This window comes from Ochotona curzoniae, unplaced genomic scaffold (assembly GCF_017591425.1).
Source record: "Ochotona curzoniae isolate NIBS_2020 unplaced genomic scaffold, NIBS_Ocur_1.0 scaffold_2453, whole genome shotgun sequence".
In the NCBI taxonomy this organism is placed as follows: Eukaryota; Metazoa; Chordata; class Mammalia; order Lagomorpha; family Ochotonidae; genus Ochotona; species Ochotona curzoniae.
In genome coordinates, this window is record NW_024467094.1 from 21,291,136 (window position 1) to 21,316,184 (window position 25,049).

The window sequence follows — 25,049 nt, forward strand, 5'->3', positions numbered from 1 at the left end:
AGCTGGGCCACAGCACCCATCAGTTTGCGTGAGATATGGGGTGGAAATGACCAGGCAGTTGCAACTGTGGGTATGTATGTTGGCTGGTACGGTGACAGATTGAACCAGACCCTCCACTGGCTGGTACACACGAGAGTCAAGTCTGAGGCCATCTCAGGTGAGGTTTTCTGGGGGACGCCCAACCTGGAATGTTGGACTGAATTCCCTGATCAAGGAAAAAATCATAATATATAATGTCCAACCTTGGAGTGAATGTGTTGGGACTGGGTATCTTTAGTTGCTGAGACCTGTGTAATTGAGAGCATGTGCAGATGCACATGGGGGACATGATGGCCAGTTCATCTAGGATAGCAGAGGTCATCAACTGCCTCATCAGAGGATGGAAGTCAGAACATGTTGGATAATTCTCTTGGCCAAACTAGCAGCATGTACCTGGGTCTGTGGATGTACTAAGGTGGATTTTGTCAACCAATAGACCTTGTAAAGATTTTCTCAACTCTAGAACAACAAAACCAACAATTTCTCAGAATTATGAAAACCACTCAAATGAGCCTAGCATGGCTAAATCCTCGTATTGTACATGCCAGGATCCCATATGGGCAGTGGTTTGGTGCCCTGGCTGCTCCACTTCCCATTCAGTTCCATGTTGTGGCCTGCGAAAGCAGAAGATGGGAGGATGGGCCAAAACCTTAGCACCCTGCACCCATGTGGGAGACCTGGAAAAAGTTCCAGGTCCTAGCTTCGGGTTGGCTCAGCTCCAACTATTGCAGCCACTTGGGGAGTGAACCAGCAATGAAAGATCTTTCTCCCCTCTTTGTAAATATGCCTTTCCAATAAAAATAAATAAATTTTAACACAACAAAAATTATAAAAAGAAAAAAATTCACTCAAGTAACACTCTTGGAACAGTCTTTGCCATATCAGGGTCTCTAAGGTATCATAAAATGACTGTTCCCCATACCAGGTGCTGATGTGGTCTGATAGCAAGGAGCGGCCTCCCACCCCTCCTCCCCTAGGACGCAGGAGAAAAAAGAAAAACTGAAACATCTGTCCTATGCACCTTCCTCCATACCTGACCCTTCCCACTCTACCTGGAGGCTCATGCGCGCATATATCCCTCTGAATTATTTAAACAATATTAAAAAGAAAAAAATTTAAATAAAAAAGAATAAAAGCCATGGTTTTCAGGACAAATGTATGTCATAAATGATAAAATATAACCACAAATTCCAACTCATTTAAAAAGTTAAACCAAAAAGTCTAATAATTTATAAAACATGAATCTACAGTTACTTTGACAATATTTAACAATATCATGCATGCAAACTACCAAAAAAATTCTTTCATGTTTACTTCTTAAGTTAAAAAGCAGCAGAATAAAACTAAGCACTGAACAAAACCAAGCAAATACTTAACCATACCATAAGATTAGCAAGAAATAATCTTATGCCTAACAAACTGTTATTTGTAGTCCCCACAAAAAATAATCTTATAGGTCATGACTCATAATTCACTTTACTCTAAAGATATTAATAAAATGTTAGAAGTTTAATTCTAACTAAAAATAGATCACTTAAACCAATATATTGTTTCCCTCCAAAATACCAGACTTTACCTGTGAAATTTCCATTTTGTTGTTCCTTGCTCATTGCCATTCGTCTCTGGTCACAATTTTTTCCATTCTCTGCCATTTCATATATCAGTCTTGAGGAGCTATTAGAGGAAACAAACAAAAAATCCAGAAATTTATACTTATTTTGTACTCTAAAACCAAATGAGGAATAATCATGGTAATGACACCCTACATACTGTTTGTATAATGTTTCTGAATTATTTTTCTCTTATAATCAAAAAGTCACTGATTTACATATAAATACAAAAACATGAAATAGAAAATTTAAAGCCACGTAGTTTCGTACGCCTTTTCCAAATCATTAATCCAGTGATTTTCCAAACTCAAATTTGGAGGCAATTTGTTCACACAGGAAAGATATCAAGTACCAGTAACCTTAAAATCCTGATAAACTATAAGATCTAATGTTCTTCTATTTCATACTTTAACATTAGATATATGATCCATTCAAAATTGATTTTTGTTTTAATCTTTCATAGTCCTTTTAACATTGTTAGAAAAAAAATAAGAGCTGGGGATGGGGGCGGGCCCAATTGAGCTGGGCTGCAGCACCACCCACTGGTAAATACCAAAACTGGGATGGGTCATGCATGTCTGAGCTGCAATCTGCTACCACACACAATATCCAGGGTTGGAGGAGAGCTTGGTAGGGGATCTTGGGGAACTCCTCTGCTGGACTACTGCTGGTGGCATGAGAGCCGGAACAGCATGTAGGCCATGCATGACTACACCTCAGCACTGCAAGTGAGGGCTAGGGCAGGTCAAGTTGTGCTATACACAGCACTTGCCAGCACACGCAAAAACTGGAGCTGGGGTGAGCCTGGTGGGGTTTGCTGTGGGTACCCCAACTGGACCACAGCACCCATTGGTTCACATGAGTTAGAGCTGGGGCAACACTGACCAGTCAGCTGCAGCCACTAGTACAGGAGATGGCTGGTGCAGGAGATAAATCAACCTGACCCTGCAACTGGCTGATGCACTCAGGAATCCAGTCTGAAGACCTCCCAGGTGAGGATTCTTGGGGGACTTGCCAACTGGATGGCTGGACTCCAACCCTAGCGACATGGAAAAATCACAAGTTATGCAGTTGGACCTTGGAGTACATGTACTGCAATTGGGCCTTCTTAGCTGTTGATGTCTGTGCAAGGGAGAGCATACCCAGATGCAAAGAGGTACATGGTAGACAGCTCATCTAGGCCAGCAGGGATGTCAGGTGACTTTTCAGAGGATGGAAAACAGAATAGGTTGGACAACACTCCTGGTCAAATTTTCAAAAAGTGACTGGGTCTGTTGATATCTTGTTAGCCAATAAAAAGATATTCTTAACCCTAGTGCAAGTAATCCTACAACATCTCAAAACTATCAAAGCCACGCAAGAAACATTCTCAGAACACTCCTCTCTTCACGTTGGAGTCTCTAAGGTGTCATCAAATGGCCATCCCTCATACCCAGGTGCTGATGTAGTTCAACAGCAAGGAGCGACCCCCCACTTTCTCCCCCACCCACAGTGGACACTGGAGAAAAAAAATAATAAAGCATTCATGACCCCCTTCTTCCACATCTTGACTACCCCTCCAACCCTAATCAGAGGCCCACACGGGTATACATCCTTCTCAACTATGTAATCAATATTAATAACCCACACTGACACATAGACCTAAGACACAGATCAATTAGGAAATGTCCTACTGAATAAAAATATATGGCCATTGAAGATCAGAATTGTAATGTTTAAGGTATGTATGGTAAACATATTTTATGTTATATTTCCTATTACAGATTTAAGTGTTTTTACTTTAAATCACTATAAATCAAACTAAATATCTATGAACTGACAAATGAATACAGAAAATATTGGTATATCTAAGTAACAAAAAATGTGACATACCCACACAATAAAAAGAGATGTAGTACTTACTATAAATGCACTTTAAGAAGTTCAATGGCAACAAAAATAAAAGGTAGTTTTATTTTACTACAAGATGCTCTTGAAGTAACACAGGCTTTTTATTATATATGTGTATGTGTGTATATATATATAAATAAATATAAATTTAATTTATATATAAATAAATTAAGATTTATTTTATTTACTTGAAAGGCAGAATTACAGAGAGGGAGAGATTTTTCCATCAGCTGGTTCACTCTCAAATGATCACAATAGCCAGACATTGGCCAAGCCGAAACCAAGAGCCAGGAGCTTCATTCATGTCTGATATGAGTACAGGGGCAATTACTTGGCAATTAACTACTTGGCAATCTTCTGCTGTTTTCCCAAGTGCTTAAGCAGGAAGCTGGATTGGAAGGTGGAAGGATGCAAACTTAACTGGCACCCATATATGATGTGACACTGCCAGGTGGCAGCTTAGCTTACCATACCACAACATTGGCCACTATAACAAAAAATCCCATCCTGTGAAATGTCTGGAATAGGTATACATGTAAGAACAGAAAGCAGATTTGTTGAAGAGAAATGGGAAGTGTCTGCCAATGTGCTATGAGTTTCTCTCAGGTGATGAAATTGTGGCAATGCTATCTAAATGTGAATCAACTATGAACTCCTGAATGGCTGAACTTTAGTTGGTAATTGTATGTGAATTATGTTTCAACAATTCTCTTTCAGAAAAAAAGTCATAAGCAGGAGGTAAAACTTCAAAATATATCTGTAGGTATGAATGGTATACTTTTCTACAAAATATCTTTTATTATGTTTATAGTAGCACAGGCTAAAGAGTCTTCAATGACAGTTCACACTTTACCCTAACTCACACTGTTGGTCTCTATACTTCTACGGTTTTAATAATTTTGCGACTATTTAAAAATTTATTTTATGTAAGTGAAGCTGACATCTTTTCACATGATTAATGTTTACAGTGCTTGCTTATTTCCTACTGACCAGTGGTCTTTTTTATTTTTTATTTATTTATCTTTAAAGATTTATTTATTTATTTATTTATTTGAAAGGCAGACCTGCAGAGAGAGAGAGAGAGAAAGAGAGAGAGAGAGAGAAAGATAGAGAGAGAAATAGGGAGGGACAGAAATATTTTCCATTTGCTGGCTAGCTCCCCAAATGGCTGCAATGGCCAGAGTTGAGCCAATCTGAAGCCAGGCACTTCTTCCAGGTCTTCCATGTGGGTGCAGGGTCCCAAGGACTTGCGCCATCCTCTACTGCTTTCCCAGGCCATAAACAGAGAGCTAGATGGGAAGCAGAGCAGCTGGAACACAAACCAGTGCCCATATAGGATCCCAGTGCTTGAGGGATGTAGATTAGCTAACTGAGCCATCATGCCAGGCCCTACTTTATATTTGTTAAATACTAGTATCACTGGAGCCTTTGACCACTATGTAAACTAAAAATAAACTGTCTAAACAAATTAAGAAACCAAAGACCATGTACAGATTTCAATATTTTTATGCCAAAAATTTCCAATGAGCCTCTTGAAGTTCCCTCACCATTATCACTGCAACAACATGGTTTCCTCCTTCAGTACAATTTGTTTGTGGCCACCTTTGTTCTACAGATTTATTACTTAGTAAGCTAATACTTAACAAGAAGTAAAGTATAAGTTTCCACTAGTACAGAAAACCTGCAGTAGATGATTATTAATTACTAGATTTAAAGTCTGAAAATCTGGACTTGGACCTCTAAACGCTTGTATCTTGAGCCAAGTTTCATTTTTTCCAGGCCTTGATTTTCTGAATCTACAAAGTAAGAGCAAGGGCTGTCTCTTTTATGGGACTGGTATTTGGATGAAATAGTATGCATGTATACACTTATGTATATGCAACTGTGTATGTAACTGCAAGTGTCAATACATCAAAGAGGTACTATATGAAGCAATAAATCTAGAAATTGCCTGAACCTGAAAAATTACTTTCTATCATATGCTTCACTGTTACTGGACCAGTAATATAATTATTGCTCATTCAATACCCATTCAAATAGTACTGTGGTCTCCAGCGGACATGGAGGATGTAACTATGAGTAAGGTAAGGTCTCTGGAAAAAGGCCACAGGAAAGCCAAATAAGCATGGGAGATCTGCTAGACTAAAACAGAAATGAACATATTTTGATCAAATTAGATAGAAATATTACAATTTCGTTTTAGAATCTAAAAGAATTGGGTTTAAAATCAAGCTTCATGAATAACTACTTTATGATGTTGCACAGGTTTTCAGATCTTTGTAAACATGTTTCTTTAATCTGTAAAAACAGGAATGACAGGACACACCTGGCAAAGTTAAAATGAGGACTAAACATTACCACATTTTATAGTGTATGCAATGTATGTAAAATTTCATTATATTGTCTCACATTTCATATGAACATATACTAGTATAATGATCAAGATCTGGAAGAATAAAGTACTACGGAAGCGGAGAGGACGAGACAGGCTAAAATTTTCATAGCAGCTGAAACTTTGATTTAATAAACTTCAGTTATATTTCTTTGAAGATGTTTTCTTTAAACACTACAGCCTAAGCAATTACAAAGAAAGAAGGATGAAGCTATTTTGCAAATTAGGTAAGACTACAGTATCACAGTAAGTTTATAAAATAGAAATTTAGTTCACAAATGTGAATTTTATTACTAAAATCAACTGAGGATGTTTGAACAGGAATTATATAAAGGAATGAAATATTTTCTAGTTTCTAGTCATTTAATTTGAAACTATAATAAAATTAGGTAAATACTTAAAACTGAGTGGGTTCAGTGGCCAGTGTGGTTGCTCAACAAGCTTATCCTCCCCCTGCTAGCACCAGCAGCTCATACTGACACCAGTTCCTGTGCTGGCTGTTCCACTTCGATCCAGCTTCCTGCTAGTGGACTGGGAAAGCAGGGGAGGATGGTCCAAGTTTTTGGGTTCCTGCATCCAGGTGGGAGACCTAGAAGAAGCTCCAGGCTCCTGATATCAGACTGGCCTACGCCACTTCAGTCACTTGGAGAATGAACCAGTGGACAGAAAACATTTCTGTCTCTTCTTCTCCCTATAAAAATCTGCCGTTCAAATAAAAATACATAAATCTTAACAAAACAGAGTGAGTTTACATTTAGCTAAAACCTACAGGCAATTTTTTAAAAAGATTTATTTTTATTGTTATTGCAAAGTCAGATACACGGAGGGAGGAGAGACAGAGAAGATCTTCCCTCCAATGATTCACTCCCCAAGTGTCTACATTGGCCAGTGTGATGCTGATCCGAAGTCAGGAGCCAGGAACTTCCTCCAGGTCTCCCACGAGGATGCTGGATCCCAAAGGCTTTGGGCTGCCCTTGATTGCTTTCCCAGGCCACAAGCAGGGAGCTGGATGGGAAGCAGGGCTGCCAAGATTAGAACCGGTGCCCATGTGAGATTCTGACACATGCAAGGTGATGACTTTAGCTGCTAGGCTATCGTGTCAGGCCGCAGGCAATTTCATTGAGAGATAAACAGCCAGTCATTCACCCTACATCACAATAAAATTAATTTGTAATGAAAGATGGCCATTTTAGAACATTAACCCCTGCAAAGCACTCTGATAACTGAACTAATTTCTCTTAATTTTTCCTATAATATCACCTTCAAGATATACAACTTTTAGTCAATCCAACTTGGGTCCAATTGATGTTGTGCTTACAATAATGGGATTGCACAATTATTTGAGGGTTTTGTTTTCAAAATATTGCAACAAGAATATAATATATCTTTATACAATGTGTTTAACAAGAAAAGCTTACCATTTCCTTTTCAAAAATTCTTTCTGAAAACATAAAAAGAATAGCCTATAATTTTGATTTTTGTTTTTTAAAAGTATTATCTAATCTGAAAGCTAGAGTGAGAGAGGAAGTATTAGGAAGGTATCTTTTAATTTACTGTTTAGCTCCCCAAATGGCAGCACCAGTCAGGGCAGACGCAAGACGAAGCCAAGAGCGAGGAACTTCATCCTTGTCTCCTAGATGGGTGGGAGGGGCCCAAAGTTTTGGTCATCTCTGTTGCTTTCCTTGGTATATTAGTAGAGAACTGAATATCAGCTCTGGAGCAGCCAAGAGTGTAACTAGCATTCAGATATGTGATGCCAATGTCCCAAGTATTGGCTCAGTCTGCTGCACTATGCCAGCTGCTAACCACTAGCAATTTTATCACCAGCATAAGCAGGTGAACATTATTGAGAAAAATCATACAACTGCATAAACTACTTTAAAATCAGTTCAACAGGGCCCAGCACAATGGTTCAATTGGCTAATCCTCCCCTTGCAAGCACTGGGAACCCAAATGGGTGCTGTTTTGCATCCCAGCTGTTCCACTTTCCATCCAGCTCCCTGCTTGTGGCTTGAGAAAGCAACAGAGGACAGCCTAAAGCCTTGGCACCCTGCCCCCACATGAAAGATTCCTGGCTCCTGGCTTCAGATTGGCTCAGCTCTAGCCATTGTGGCTATCTGGGGTATTAGCCAGCAGACAAAGATCTTTCCCTCTCTCTCCCCTTCTCTCTGTAAAACTGCCTTTCCAGCAAAAATAAATAAATAAAAATTAGTTCAACAAATATTTATCAGGCGACCATTATACATAGGCCAAATATTGTCTGCAATACCAAATTTGAAACCTCAAACTACTGTTTCTTCTGATTAAACTCTTCTCTGATACTTAACTATCTCATTTCTGTTCTTTCTCTTCACAAACTTTCTTTCTTACATTTTCCATTCTTAATCTCACTCACTGACATTTCTGCATCTTACAGTAACAAATGTAGAGAACTTCCCAACTGTCTGACTACTGAATCTACTAAAATATTGGTACCTTCGTCCACATGCCACTCTCTTTATAATCAGGACAGTGTCCTCTACCTACCAAGACTCAGCACATCAAAATACACTCTATCAGCCCCTCTCACGTCTCAGGACTGCACTCCTTCCACTAACTTCGTGTGTGTCAATGATCTTTTCTCCTTTATCCTTACACCAAATAAGCACTACCCAGTATTCCCCATTTCTCAGTACTTCACAGACATAATTCTCAAGAGTTGCCTATAAACAGTCTCCACTCCTTCATTGCCAAATCTGCTCAATGCACTACAACATGATTTCTCCTGACAAATGAAAAGAAACTGCTTTTGTTACGATCACCAATGACCGTGAAGTTGCTAAATCATCTTCCTGAGCCTTACCTTCAGTGGAATACAAGTATCCACTCCCTCTTTTTAAAAATATTCTCCTATTTTTCTTCCCGTTTCTTTGGTTCCTCTATTGATAGCCCCTCCTCTTCCTCCGCTTTGTAGAGTTCTTCAGATCCGGGTTCTAGTTTCCTCTTTGTATCCTCTTTATATTCTCTCCTTAATGACGTCATTTAATTACTCAGCCTTAAATGCCCTCCATATATTGACAATTCTTTCTTTCAAAAGTAGAATGATGTTCTGTGTGACAATGGTTTGTGAATATTCTGTAAAAATAATCAGAATCATAGAAGGGAACTTACAGAGTATCCAAGCTTATTCTATCCCTATAATTTACAGATAAAGCAACATCCCAGAGGTCAAGTGATTTTTGTAATGTCACAGAATAAGTGACAAACCTGCAGGCAGGACCCAAATGCATATTAATAATAGGTAGTACCTGTTGACAAGATACTTTCACCCTAAAATGTAAATTTAAGGTTATTTTTCTAAAAATTTTGAAAGCAACAGCTCAATCTACATGAGTGAAGAAATGCAAAAGCTGGTTCGTATATGTGATATAAAAGCTGAAGGTTCATCTCAAATCTCCTCAAGTTGGGAGAATGAGTAGATTTAAGCTTTCTGCGTTATAGTTGAAGGCACTATTGGACAGGGCTCACAACCATACAATTACTGACTAAAATGCCTGAGTGAAAAGAAAAAGAACATAACTAGTTTTATGACAAAACAGGTAGATGACAAAAATGATAAATATCTCCAGCACTAAAGCACACAGCATGGTGATGATCAAAGCCATTGATCATCTTGTCATTCCATGTTCCCAACTAAAATGTTGGTTTCTGCTACAAAATGCAAAGAACTAACAAAATGTTGGCTCTCCATAAGCCATGAAGAGAGGTCTCCCCAGAAACCACTCTTGATCTTGGATTTCAAACAGCCTAAACTAGAAGATAATACATTTCCATTGTGGGTACATTATGGTGGCATCCCTAACAGAATACAATAATGACTAGTATAAACATGAGGACCATGGTCATAGGACACTAATACTTCCCGTTGTAATACAGACTGGGAACAGGTTATCTGAAATGCTCCTTTTAGACAGGGACATTTAGAAGGGTTTTGTCTGGAGTACTTGCATATACATAATGCAATCTCTTGGGGCTCATGCCATTACATAAATTCATATATATTTGTGCCATACACATGTAGACTGAAGGTAATTTCAAGCACTATTTTTAGTGGCCCATGTTTGTATTGCAAAGGCAGAACTAGAGGAGAGACAGAGAGAAAAATCTTCCATCTATGGCCACTCCCCAAGAAGCCACAACAGCCACAGCTAAAACAAAAAGTTGCTAATAAAATTTATGTACAGTCTTTTGGTTGTTGGTTTCTGGTAAAACAGCATACAAAACACTGCCAAAATCAGCTGACAGAAGTCCTTTGTAGTTTGTATGTGCAGTGCAGTGCTAAGACAATAATAGTCCATTCATTTTAAACATTACCCATACTTGTAATGCAAAAACAATTTGAAACTAAATTACTGAGAGTCTTTCACAGAAAAACAAAAGCCATTTAAGGATGACATGATAAAGTAACTCCCTGAATAATAATATAATTTATTGACAAAATTCACAAGGTGAAAAACAAGATAAACAGCAGTAATTTATTCTTGATTTGGGAGCAATATTATTTCAAAATAAATTGACATATTTTCTGTTAAGAAAATTATCTACTCAAATAAATTATATTTCTCATAAAAATATTAAGTCAAATTCTCCAAAAAATATACAGGCTTTCAAATAAAGCACACAAAAACAGTCTAGTTTATACTCTGCAGAAGGCTTCATGCTTTCAGAATCAGCCATCCTTGATTATTTAGCTTAATTCAATTACAGACAACTTAAAAACAGCTGAAGATTTCCCTGACACTATTAAAATCAAGGAACTGCAATTTACTCTTAAAAACTGGACAAATAATCAAAGTGAGTTACATATCTTGGCCAATGAGGCTTTGATACAGTTTTCCATTTGCACAAAGGAATAAAGCCCAGATAATTCAAATATACTGCAATGCACAATAACAGTGACTATCACATTATCTGAGCTTAGAGTCAGACAATAACATCTATTAATATTGTATTTTCTGAAGATTCATGATCATTTGAATCTTCTTGAACTTTCTAAAGTTTCAGGGAAGAAGCCAAACTAAAACTCAAAAATAGGATACAATATAAAAGTATTGAAAAATCTCCATATACCACCCAGTAAGTTAGCAGACTATGTGGATATGTATTTCTTACCTAAAATATTTCTATACTTAACTTAGTGTAGTGTGGAATACATTAAACTCAGCACAGATGTCAATTAACTGAAAAAAGCCCCACTTCCCATCCAGCTCCCTGCTTGTGGCTGGGGAAGGCAGTCGAGGACGGCCCAAAGCTTTGGGATGCTGCATCTATACGGGAGACCCAGAAAAAGTTCTGGACTCCTGGATTCAGGTCGGTGAGCTCTGGCTGCTGTGGCCACTTGGGGAGTGAACTAGCAGATGGACAATCTTTCTCTCTGCTTTTCCTTCTCTCCATAAATAAGTAATTTAAAAAAAAATTTCAAGTTAAAAGTTTGAATTGAAAAGGAATTTTCGGATTTCTTTTTAGAGAGTCTAAGGTTTTGTAGGCTTTTTTTTTCATTTCTTACTTTCTATATGTAAAGCTGTTAAAACATGATTCTATTTGCATGGTAGAAATGTACAACTTATAAAATTACACTTTGAAAAATTCTATTTCTCATTTTATCATCTCAAAATGCTTAAGAAGTTATTCATAACCAATACAATCTTAGTAAAACAACGCCACAAAAAAGTCATCAGTTTAAGGGTAAGGTCAAGAATTAAGAAAGTGGGCCTAGTGCAATAGTGTAGTAGTTAAACTCTTTGCCTTGCACATGCCAGGATCCCATACGGTCATTGGTTCCAATCCCGGCGTCCCTGCTTCCCATCCAGCTCCCTGCTTGTGGCCTGGGAAAGCAGTCGAGGATGGTCCAAAGCCTTGGGACCCTGCACCTATGTGGGAGAACCAGAAGAACTCCTGGCTCCTGGCTTCAGATTGGCTCAGCTCCAGCCATTGCACTCACTTGGGGAGTGAACCATTGGATGGAAGATCTTCCTCACTTTCTCTTCTCCTCTGTATATCTGCCTTTCAATAAAAATAAATAAATCTTAAAAAAAAAGAATTAAGAAAGCAAAAAGATTACCAGTCTAGAATTGAGAGAATTAGTAACTGAGACCTTGGGGATATTGCTTCATATCTCTGATTATCTCTTCCCATTATAAGGCACATCAAGCAGAAGTCATAATTTCCTTTCTATTCTGATAGTATAAAATTCTAACAGACACAAGGGAAGGGTTTTAGTTTTACACAAATAATGACTACTTCTGTATAAATAGATTAACATGATGCTAACAACTATCTTTGGGGACAAGTTTTTGCTCTTGCTGTTTTAGGTTTTATTTATTTTTATTGGAAAGGCACATTTACAGAGAGAAGGAAAAAGAGATCTTCCATCGGTTGCTTCAATTCCCAAATGGCCACAATGGGCTGGAGCTAAGCTGATCCAACGCCAGAAGCTAGGAGATTCTTATGGTCTCCTGCAGGATTCCAAGACTTTGAGCCGTCCTCCACTGCTTTGCCAAGACATAAGCAGGGAGCTGGATGGGAACTGGAGCAGCCAGGACATGAACCAGTATCAATATGGAATGGAGGATTAACCAGTTGAGCCATCATGCCAAGCCCAGGGAATGGTTCCAAAGGCCTCAAATAGCATTTCAGCAGCACATAAATAGCAAAGCAGCAGTTCAACACTCTCCATTATGAGAACAGAACATGCATCCCTACTGATTCTCACAGCTTACACTGACTAGATTTCCCTTTTGCCTCTTAGGTTATTGCTACATGAGTTATTAGTGAACTACTTTGACAAAACTTTAAACTTACTGCTTAATGAGCCTCCCAAACTTGTCCCTAAATAGTGGGGAGTTTAGCCTTCTATGTCATTAAATATTTTCAAATGACAAATTTCCATGCTTCAAATTATTTATATCGAGATGATGCATTTGACCCAGATAATCCTAAAATTTATGGTGCTTGAAACAGAATCTTATTATCCATATTTGAAAAAACAGTAACAGAACCTGCTATATGTTCTCTACCCATTAAAATGTTACTAATGTCTCACTCCATCAGACTAACTGACCATAACTTGTTATAGTCATTCAACACTTACTGAGAAAAAAGTTTCTGCAGCATTTTTGACACCATTAAAATATCATTCTTCACCCTCTTTAAAGGTTATTTTGGGCTTCATTTGTTCTTAAATAACTTCCTAGTAATATGACTTGAGACATTCATTTCTACATTACAGTGCAATTATTTTCACCAGTTAATTCTAGAAACCAAATGGCTTCATGACAGTTCTACAAGATAATAAACACTGTACTTGAAAAACTGTAAATTGTATTTTTGTTCACTTTTTTGTGTGTGCCAAATGAGGTACATACATGCACTAACAAGTGTTAGAAGAGACAGGAGTTGAAGCTCAGCAAGTTAAGTCATAGCTTATTATGCTGACATCCCATTTGAGTGCTGGTTTCAGTCTTTGTGCTCCATTTATGATCCAGCTCCCAGCTAATGCACCTGGGAAAGCAGCAGAGGATGGCTCAGGTGCGTAGACTTTGCCACCCATGTGGGAGACCCAGTAGAATTTCCAGGCTCCTAGCTTTGGCCTGGCTGAGCCATCACCATTGTGGCTATTTGGAGGGTGAAACAGTACATGGAAGACCTCTGTATTTTACCTTCTCTCTCTATTTCTGCTTCTTAAATCAATCATTTTTTAAAAAGATTTATTTATTTTTATTACAAAGTCAGATACACAGAAAGGAGGAATGAAAGAGAGGAAGATCTTCCGTCCAATGATTCACACCCTAAGTGACCGCAATGGCCAGTGCTGCGCAGATCCAAAGCCAGGAGCCAGGAACTTCTTTCCCAGGTCTCCCACACAGGTGCAGGGTCACAAAGCTTTGGACTGCTTTCCCAGGCCACAAGCAGGGAGTTGGATGGGAAGTGGAGCTGCTGGGTTTAGAACTGGTGCTCATATGGGATCTCGGCGCGTTCAAGGCGAGGACTTTAGCCATAAGGCCACAGCACCGGGCCGAATCAATCAATCAATCAATCTTAAAAACAAAACTGTGAGATATTCTTTCTCTCCATAAAAACTAGATTGGATATTTAACACATCACTAGTCTAACAAAGGGAAGTCTCTAAGGTCTCCTATCTTTGAAAAACACAAACTAAAATAGAGACTCCAATAATATATGGCCAAAAGGTATAGGGTAAACATGAGGCATGGTGGGAATAGAAACAATGTGAGCAACAGGAATAAACAGCTGGAAGGGTCAGCTCCCAAGACAAGCAGCTGTAGCACCAACACTGCAGGGATCCTGAACTCTGGAGCAGCTAAACCTGTCACGTTCTCATCAGGCTAAAACCACAATGGCTACAGTAGTCCCAAGTCAGAAGTACCCCCTCTAATGCCAAGTGTCCCCCTAACAATTTTCTGGCCAGTGTGGTGGCTCAACAACCTAATCCTCACCATATTCTTGCAGCACTGGCATCCTATAGGGGTGCCAGTTCATATCCTGGCTGCTTCACTTCTAATCCAGTTCTCTGCTTATGGATTGGGAAAGCAATAGAGAAAGGTCAGGGTCCTTAGGCCCCTAAACCCACGTAGGAGGCCCAGAAGAAGCTTCTGGGTTAGGACTGGCTCAGCTCCAGTTGTGGCTGTTTGGGGAGTGAATCAGCAGATGAAAGTTATCTCTGTCTCTATAACATCTGCCCTTCAAAAAGCAAAGATAATTTTTTAAAGTAAAATTGTAATCCATTAATACAAGACTCTAGGGATCAAACCTTCAATCCGCGAATCTTTGAGAGATACCTAAGCTCCTATTCAAATCACATACAAAAAGCTCAGTGAGGCCCAAGTGAGATAAAGAAAAGGAAATTCTATTCAAAACACTGCAACCAAACTATAGAATACTAAAGCAAAAGTGATCTTGATCTTGCAAAAAGTCAAAAAGGACAGACTGCTGACAGTGAAGCATCAGAATTACAACAGTATTCTCAACAGCAAAAAGGAAGTTAAACAAACAATGTTGGGCCTGGTGTGGTAGCCTAACTGCTAAAGTCTTCTCCTTGCACATGCCAGGATCCCATAAGGGCTCTGGTTCTAATTCTGGTGGCCCTGCTTCCCGTCCAGCTCCCTGCTTTTGGCCTGGGGAAGCAGTAGAGGATGGCCCAAAGCCTTGGGACCCAGCACCCATGTGGGAGACCTGGAGGAGACTTCAGGTTCCTGGTTTTGGATCAGATCAGCTCCAGCCGTTGCAGCCATGTGGGAAGTGAATCATCAGATAGAAGATCTTCCTCTCTGTCTCCCCTCCTCTCTCAATGAAAATAAATCTTAAAAATACAAAAAACAAAACACTGCAAGGCCAAAGCCTTGGGACACTATACCCATGTGGAGACCTGGAAGAAGCTCCTGGCATTAGATCCACTCATCTCTGGCTGTTGCAGCACTTGGAGAGTGAATCAGCAGGTGGAAGATCTTTCCCTCTCCTTCTCTCAGTAAATCTGACTTTTAATAAAAAGAAATCTTAAAAAAGAAACACACAACAATACTGCAGATGTATGTCACTAATTGCAATTTTATTAAAATACTGTTGGGAAGGAATAAAACCCATAAAGGTTTGATATTAAAAAGTCCAAAGGCACTAAACTATGTTGGAATAATTATTGGATAAAAAATATATATGTCAAGATTGCATTTATCTTTATACTTTCATTACAGAATCATGACAGAAAACCATTTTATAGAGACCTTAAATTCCTAAAGACAAAGAAAATCCTTGTACCTCATCCAGCACTGTGGTGTACCAAGAAGAGATGAAGAAAATTTATGCCGGCAAGAAAATCTTATACCTTTCTCTTGATTTCAGGTCTTTTGAAACCTAGAGACCTGACAGTTTCTAGAAGGACTAGACTCAATGAAGGAAACAGTCAAATTAACCAATTTTAAATTCACTGAACTTTTACTGTGTCCTCTTCTGAATCACATAGCACCCTCTGACAAAATAAAATTTGGGATGATTTATTTATTTTTATTTGAAAGAAAGAATTTACAGAGGAGAGACAGCTCAGAGCGAGGTCTTCCATCCACTGATTCACTCCCCACATGACCTCAACGGCCAGGGCTGAGCTGACCCAAAGCTGGTAGCCAGGAGTTTCTTCTGGTCTTCCAGGTGGACACAGAGGACCACAGAGGACCAAGGACTTGAGTCATCCTCCTCTGCTTTAACAGGCCATTAGCAGTGATGGGTCAGCCAGCACACGAACAAGTACCTGTAGGTATATGATTAGCCTGATAAACTACTGTGCCAACCTCAAATTTGACTATTCTTAATTTTGTACAATTAAAACCTTTTATGTGCTTAAAACAAGTATGTGTGGGGGGCCGGTGCTGTGACTCAACAGCCTGATCCTCCACCTTCAAGTGCAAACATCCCAATGGGCAATGGGTTCATGTCCTCGGGGCTCCAATTCCAATACAGTTCCTCAGCTTTGGAATGGCTCGGCTCTAGCCATGGCAGTCATTTGGGGAATGAAACAGTGGGTGGAAGATCTGTCTCTCCCTCTCTGTAAAACCTGCCTTTCTAATACAAACAAATAAATCTGTGTGTGAATGTGAAAAAAAATGTATGAAAACACTGGTTTTCTCCCTGCTAGATGGAATTACTTAACTAGTTATGTAGTTTTTTTTCCTTAACATTTATTTATTTAAGTCAGATTTGGTGGATGAGGGGAGAAGGAGGGAAAAAGGAACAGGAAGAGGAGAGAGAGAGGGTGAGGGGAAGAGAAGGAAGAGAATGAACCACAAACTGGTTCATTCCTCCAAATGGCCACCATGGCCCGAGCTGGAGTAGTGTGAAACTGGCAGCCAGGAGCTTCTTCCAGATCTCTCATACGGGTGCAGGTATCCAAGGACTTAAGCCATCCTCTGCTGCTCTCCCAGTCCATAAACAGGGAGCTGGGTCAGAAGTGGAGCAACCAGGACACATTCAGGATGATCCCATATGCAGGTGCCACAGTCAGAAAAGCGTGTAACACCACCATGCTGGCTCCATCTGACTATTCTTTTTTCAAACTCTCCTTCTAAATCTCTGTGATATCATCCTCTTAACCAATCTGAACCTCTCCTCACTTCTGTCTCCTTAAGTGACTCATCAGATTCTGTGGTTAAAGATACTGGTGTGAATTTATATTTCTGGGATTTATATATGTTAGTAGCACTATTTGGATGACTCTAAGTTTCCAAAATTTAATTATATCCTCTCCTCCCCAAATCTACCAACCTTCTTGTAAAAAAACAAGCCTCCCAGTACCTGGCACAACCACCTACTCAGTTACTAAATCTATAAACTCAGTTATGCTCAAGTTTTATCTTTTCCTTACCACTCAGCTAATTCAGGACCAAGTCCTATTTCAATGTATTTAGTATCCCCACACTGCTCTTCCCATTCTTTGCCACTTCCTAATCCAGACAGCTCCACTTCGTCTTACTTCAGTGGACTTGTAACTTCTCATTGCATTTCTATTCTTGTCTTCTTCAACTCATCCTTCATAGGTAAGTAAATCATACCTTACAAATAAGTTGTATTTCTTTTCTAAACTGTACATAGATTTCCTATTGCACTCAAAATCAAATCCAAACTCATTTCCAGTCTGCAAATCTCCACATGAGCTATGTCCTAATGTACCCTTGTGGCTTTCTCTATTGCTATAATTCTACATCTACTGTGCTAAAGCCTCAAAGATGCACATTCCTGTACTGCTAGCTCTTGCTGAGATCCATGTATGTTTCTTTTATTTTAATTTTATTGCAAAGTCAGATATACAGAGAGGAAGATCTTCCGTCCGATGATTTACTCCCCAAGTGACTGCAACGGCCGGTGCTGTGCCAAGCCGATCCAAAGCCAGGAACCAGGAACCTCATCCAGGTCTCCCACATGGGTGCAGAATCCCAAGGCCTTGGGCCTTCCTTGACTGCTTTCCCAGGCCACAAGCAGGGAGCTGGATGGAAAGCGGGGGTGCTGGGATTAGAACTGGCGCCCTTTTGGGATCCTGGTGCGTTTAAGGTGAGGACTTCAGCCTCTAGGCCACCACACTGGGCCCTCATGCATGTTTCTTTCATAGCACTTTTCATTTCCCATTACTTTCCCTAGAAACTGGTTTAAGATGTGTGATACAAAATACTTGTTCACTTAACTGGAGGATAAACATATAAGGCACACAAAAAACATCGGAGAATTTTTCCTTTTTCAAAAAATTTATCTAGCATTCTCAGCTGTAGGCAACTGCCTAGCCTGCCTTGTATCCAGGCAAGTGTTAGACGGCAGGGAGAAAAGCAGCCAACAGCTGGTACGCATTCTGAACACGGTTAATGCTAACTATATCAGTATGCCAGCATAGTTGCGAATTTTTCTTCATCCTTTTTTCTTTTCTTTTCTTTTTTAATGACCTAGGGGAAAGGGAATGGAGCACTGGCCATGCCACCACAGGCACTCGCCAGCCAGGGATTCCCAAATGACATCACTGCCACCATTTATTATTACTAGGGGCCAGGGGACTGGGGACAGGTCAGAATGGGAACCACTGAGGGCTAGTTTGACATATTTGAAATGATTTCTGTGGGCTTCCACAGACCAGACCATTGCACCCTCTGGTAATTGAGGGAACAGAGATGGATGGATCAGAAGCAAAAATCAGGGGGACCTCTCTGGGCAAGGCCAAAACACCAGCCTCTCAAGAGCTGGGGCTGGTGGTGGGCTGGTAGCAGACTGGGCCAGACTAACTCACAACACCTATCAGCACTCATGAAATCCATGAGTGGGTCTGGTAAGACTTCTTTAGGGTCACTCCAGCTAGGCCACAGCACCAGCTGGCACACACAAAAGCCAGGACTAGGAGCCGGCCCAGCCAGGCTAGGCTAGGCTGCAGCACCCATCAGTGCATTCGAGAACAAGGTCTGGGGCAGACATGGTAGGAAATTTTTGAGCACACCCTACTAGACTGCAGCACCTGCTGGCCTGTAGATGGGCCAGGACTGGGGACAAATTGGGCTTGGGGTGGTCCTGGTTGGGTTAGCACCTACAGGTGACAGCCAGGACTGGGGGCAGTCCAGAAGTGGCTTGACTGCAGCACCCACTGGAATGTGTAAGAACTGAGGTTGGAGGCAGGCAGAGAAGTTCTTAGGGGTCACCACAAATAGGCCACAGCACCTGCCAGCAAGCATGAGAGTGTGGTGCAAGGGGTAGATTGAGCCTGATCCCACATCAGCTGGCACACATACAAGCCAGGTCTATCTAAAGACTTCCCAGGTAAGGTTTCTTAGGCGATCACTCAACTAGATTGCTCCACTCCATCTGAGTGAAACTCACATAGACATGTGGTCTAATCCTGGAGCACATGTTGCAGAACTGGGCCCTCACAGTTGCCCACCCTTGTGCAAGAATGACGCATACCCAGACGACAAATCAGCCAGCTCATCTAAACCAACCAAAGACCTTGAGGACCTCATCAAAAGATGGAAAGGACAGGATGAGCAACATTCCAGGTCAGGCTCCACATCAAGCACCTAGACTAAGGTGGACAGGACAACCAACAGGTCTTAGAAAGAATTTCACGCCTCTGGTCTAACAAAGCTGACAACCTGACAACCTCTCAGAACAAGCAAGACCACTCAAGTAACACACTTGGATTATTCTTTCTCACATCAGGGTCTCAAACAACCATCTCTCTTCTTGGGTAGTAGTGACACGGCAAAGAGCAGTATACTTTCTCCCCATCAACCCCTTGGGACATAGGAGAGAAAATTGAAACACTGGGCTCACCCACCTTCCTCTCCAATCCTGACTCTCTCCAAACTAATCGGAATTGGAGGCCCACATGGGTCGGCAACCCCCTCACCTTTATAATAAATATTAAAATGAAAAAAAAAACCACACACACATGTATCTGAGGGGCCAGCACTGAAGCTAAGACATGTAAAGTTGCCACCTGTGACAATGGCATCCCGTATGGGTACCAGTGTGAGTCTCAGCTGCCCTACTTCCAATCCAGCTCCCTACTAATGTATCAGGAACAGTAGCAGAAGATGGCCCAAGTCCTTGGGTCCCTATACCCATGTGGTGGATGTGAAAGAAGCTTCTGGCTCCTGGCTTTGGACAGGCCCAGCTCTGGTTGTTGTAGTCATTTGGGAAATGAGTCAGCAGATGGAAGATCACTCTCTCTCTCTGCCTCTCCTCTCTTTCTGTAACTCTGCTGCTTAAACAAATCTTTTAAGAAAACATTTATCCGAGAGGCAGAGTCTGAGGATAAAGAGCCCTTTCCCCAAATGCCTGCAATGTCCCAGGCTGCAGAACTGAAGCCAGTAGCTAGTAACTCAATCCACATCTCCTGGTCCTGTAGGTGGCTGGCAGGAGGCTGATAACTGAGCCATCCCTGCTGCCTCCTGTGGTGCACATTACATAAGGCTGGAGTCAGGACTGGAGTGGAGCAGTGAATCCAGACATCCAGATATGGTTCATGGGCATCTCAATTGCTGGGTCAAATGTTCATCTAGACAATGATTCTTCCATGCAGAGAAATTAACTGCTAGATGATATCACTAAACATCAAAAGAAAGGCTGATCTCAACACCCAAATTCTATCTTATGGCTTACACACACAATGTAAACTGTTAACAAAATTACAAAATGTTTCCAAGAATGGCCTACAGATGTCTCTTGGTTTAGAATACCACACAAGCCATAAAATGCAACATGAAATGTACACTGAGATATTTACTTACTGAGGCCTTATTAGTCATGAGTAAACAATAATGCAGTAGGCATTCCTTCAAATGGGGGTTGGAAAAGTTTTATGAATAGCTCAAGTGGCCACATGAAGACAGCGATAATAATCATGGTTTACTGTATGCTGGGCACTGCTTAAATGCTTTACTTAAACCTATGCACAGTTAATAAACGTACAATAAGGGTGCTGACTTCCTTGTCCAGGAGGAGACTGAGATGGCAAAGCAACTAGCCCAAGTAACAGCTGGAATTTGAACTATGGCAATCCAGCTGCACAGCCCTTGAACTTGGTACTATAAGCTTAGTCCTTCCAAACCATCACCAAAGAACTTCCTCCAAAACATCTGAACTACCAGGAATAACTACAAACTCTTTAGCAACTACAGACCAGTTGGCATAGGATTACTCACTGCACTGTCTTTGCCCAATTGAGATATCCCTGAACTGTTAGGTAGCACCTTTTATCTGACACAGTATCTTCTGTTCAAATTTCCTTGGTTCTACAAATCAAACATGGTATGCTTAAATGAGTTTTATATAAGGGTTTACATAATATATAGCTTCTGTTCAGCAAACTATTCAACAATGCTAAAGAGCATCTCTAGGCAACATCCTCTTTAAAAGCTTATTCTAAAGAATATGTGTTAATCTTTGGGAAAGAAGATTATCAACTAACACAGTCATAATTATGTTGTATGTGTCTAATTTATACTATTTATCAGAGTTCTCTAATTTAGAGATATACAAAGGTCCTGTGGCTGGAAACAGGAATACTACTTGCAGCCAGTGCTACCAGTCTAGGATAGTAAAGACCAAACAGGCTTGGGAAATCAGTGCAGCTAGAAAGGTTCCAAACAAGAGAAAGAAAAAACTCTTCTTCTATGGTGGTTATTTATTGAGAATGAAAAATAACAAGATAAAATGACTACAAATAACAGATAGGTAACATCACACAGTATTAATCGCAAACAGCTGGGCAATGTTATTTTTAGTTAGGTGCAAAGCAGCTCACCACATTCACTTAGCAGAGACAGGTGCTTCAAGGATCCTGTCACTTCTACCTGCCAGGAAGAAGTCTCAATTCCTGACAGTAAGGAGGCACCATTTCAGAATTCCTGTTCTGAACAATATAAAAGTCTTCTCTTACTCCATCCCACAGAAATTCTTGCCAAGCACAGTGGTGCTTTCCTATAATTTACAAAAGTAGACAAGCTAAGAAAAAAAAAAGGACATATGTGTTGTACTTATGCGTACACGTACATGTTCTGTGTGTATATTCCCACAGCACCTGAAAGAAAATATTTTCATGCAAACGAGGAAATATTATCAAACTAGATCAAGAGGCAGGCCTCAAGACATTCTTTGCCCAACAGAAAGAACACCTGGAAACTTAGTTTCAGTTCAGGTTCTGGCACTTTTTCCGCCAGATTACTTCAGGCAATCCAAGTGCTGGCTGTTCCAGAGCCCTTGTCCTCTCCTCTACTAAACAAGCAGATGTTCTATGTTCACAGTAGTTCCTTCTAATTCCAAACATTGGTTTCAGTAAAATAAGGTTTCTGACTTAATATTAAGTGGATAAAGTAGAACTATTTCAAATCTTTAGTTAACTACATACAAGCACCAAAAATTTCAGCTTTTCTGCACTTGGAAATTCTCATTTAACAATAACCAGGAAGAGACTGACAGAATTCTGACTCCTTATGAAGGACTACACGATTGTAACAAAATGGGAATAATCCGATGAGCGGGGGTGGAAGTTTGGGGGGGAAAATCACAGCCAATACGAAATTGTACCACATAATTCAAAATTCAAAATAAAAATGAATAAAAAAACAATAACCAGGAAAAAGCAGACTTAATGCCCAAATGTAACATACTCATTTTCCAGTTACTTTACTTATTAACCACAGTGACTAATTCAGTGGATCATAGTATCAAGCTATCCTCAGGTAGTTTTACTGTCTTAAAAAGTAGGACAATGATAATTTCAGTAAAGCCTAATAGTATTTTCAGATTAAAAAAGCACACAATATAAAACATCAAATTTGGAAGTGATTAAAAGTAACATGATTCTGCACTGACACACCTCCAGCTATCACAGTAAAATGACAGTATTATCACACTTGCATTTATACAGTGATTTCCATTTTTCTGTCTCAATCCGTGTCACAGTCTGATGAAATAAAGGGAGTGGTACTTTTATCAAGACAGACCAGACCAGCTTAGAATGTTAATTAGCCTGCTAGCCTTTAATCAATAAATAATATTAGAGCCCAGACTTCAGGTGATTTTAAGTGCAATGATTTCAAAACCTTAAAAATCAGTGATGCAAAAACGAAGGCAGAAAGAAATTGGAAAAATGAGAAAAACAAAAGAAAAAACTGAGTAGTAGTCCTTGAATCAAAATGGAAATGAACAAAAAGAATGCAAGATCAGATTTGGTAGTTATTCAATCAATAAGCAAATTTACCACATGTTAAACTAACGATACACCCAACATTTATAATTTTCATCTAAAAAATGCTCATCATTTCATAGATGAGCACAAAACAATTGTATAATGAGAAAACAAGAATATTCAAATTGAATAAAATGATTAAACTAGCTACAGGTGGAACTGTAGTGTTTTACAACATGGGTGTTGAGTCCCAAATGCTCTGCTTCCAATCTGGCTCCTTGCTAAGGGGCCTGGGCAAGCAGCAGAGGATGGCTTGAGTGAGTGCTTGCCCTCTGAATCTTCTTGGAAGACAGGGGTGAAGCTCCTGGCTCCTGCCTTCCTCCTGGCCCAGCCCCTGCCTTGTGGTCATTTGGGGAACCCATGGATGGAAGATGTCTCTATTTCCCTCTACCTCTGTAACTGTGATTTTCAAATAAACACACACACACACAACCCTTTAAAAGGAGCTGTACAGTCTAGCAGAGAGGGTTAAATAATTTAAGAAAAAAACAGCTATAGGTAAACTGTTGATAGGCATCAAATTGCTCACTGAGGTATTTCAGGCAGCTGGTTCTATGCATATTTCCTTCTGGAAGGGGACTCACAGGAATTAAACTAGGAACCAACTGCATGGAAGGTTAGATTCCCTCACAGGAAACAAAAAGGCTTCAGTGGTTTGAAATAATGCAGGCAAGGAAATCAAATATTAAAGACTTCCACTTTGAAGTCAGCACATACCAAAGCTTAAGGGAAACAGACTCTAGAATGCATATGTGCTGCCTAGCAAGGACAGTTTCTCTTTATCATCCCCTCTGCCAGGAACTAAGAAGACAGAACTAAACTCAGACCTAATGAAAACGCACTTAGCAGGTGTTAGCTTCGGGAATAGAACATCCTGTGTCATGACAACACCAGAAATAACATATGCTAGCTTCTCGGGATGACCCAGGCAACCTCAACAGATCTCTGAAAGTCCCAAAGGAGAACTGAAAGACATTTAGAAGAGCAACGCGGACAAGGTATAGGACAGTGCTGGTCTAGCCAGTATCAGACTTGCACGGAGTTGTAGGGAAATAATGACAGCTGTGCACGATCTCTCGGAGGTTGTCACACTCATTTAGCCGTGAGACACTAGGCCACGTGTGGCTTCTTAGAATCTTAGGGACGGAGATAAAGCCGACCTTCGACCCTCACTGCAATGAAACCCAGGGGTCAGGACGAGGAGCTGGCCGAAAAGTATTTTTTTTTTCCCCAAGAAAGTGGTGACAGATCCCAACAGGTTTTCGGCCAAGGTTCTCAGAAGCGAAGGCCCATTTCTTGGACCACCGAGCACCACCAGCGCCTTTGCACTTGCACTATGCAGAGCCTGAATCTTGGTCAGGAGCGGGGACATTCAGCATCACGCGACAGTGGCCGCGGAGAGCACGAATCAACGTGACAACGATGCCGCGGGCGAGCTCGGTTACCACCAGGCACGATACCGGACACCGTCAGACACAAGCCACTGTCCTCCCAGCGCTCCGGCGTGTCGGCCACCAACCCTAAGTGTCCTCAACAGCCCGGCTGCCGTCAGCCCGAGGCACCCCGAGTCAGCACCCCACAGCGCTGCTGGAAGTCGGAGTCCAGGTGCCCCAGATCTGCACCGCCTGAAGCAGGACGGCGCTGGCACAAGCCACACGCTCGGAGCCTCGCTTCAGCCCACTCCTCCGGTTCCCGTCCCGACTCGACGCGTTCATTTACCTACCCGCTCCGACCCCGGTTGCTCCGGATTCTGGAAGCGGCTCTGGACCGACTCTCACACCCGCCGCTGGGCTCCAGCCAACCGGAACCTGTGCGCGTCACTTCCGGCCCTCTCCCCCGCCTCCCCTCTTTA

General features: G+C 40.8%; 1 protein-coding gene across 4 annotated transcripts in view; it reads right to left on the minus strand.

The window, feature by feature from the left end:
- VMP1 (vacuole membrane protein 1) overlaps positions 1-25,018 on the minus strand; it is a 110,080-nt gene extending 85,062 nt beyond the window's left edge. For 3 of the 4 annotated variants that reach the window (XM_041001420.1, XM_041001421.1, XM_041001418.1), the window contains exons 1-2: positions 24,921-25,018; positions 1,616-1,713 (exon numbers count right to left, since the gene is read on the minus strand). In XM_041001420.1, the coding sequence (XP_040857354.1) occupies positions 1,616-1,691 (76 nt within the window). In that variant the 5' untranslated portion in view covers positions 1,692-1,713; positions 24,921-25,018. Of the gene's footprint in view, positions 1-1,615; positions 1,714-24,916 lie in introns of all 4 variants that reach the window. The other variant, XM_041001419.1, reaches the window with a different exon arrangement.
- Between the last annotated feature and the right edge of the window lie 31 nt (positions 25,019-25,049).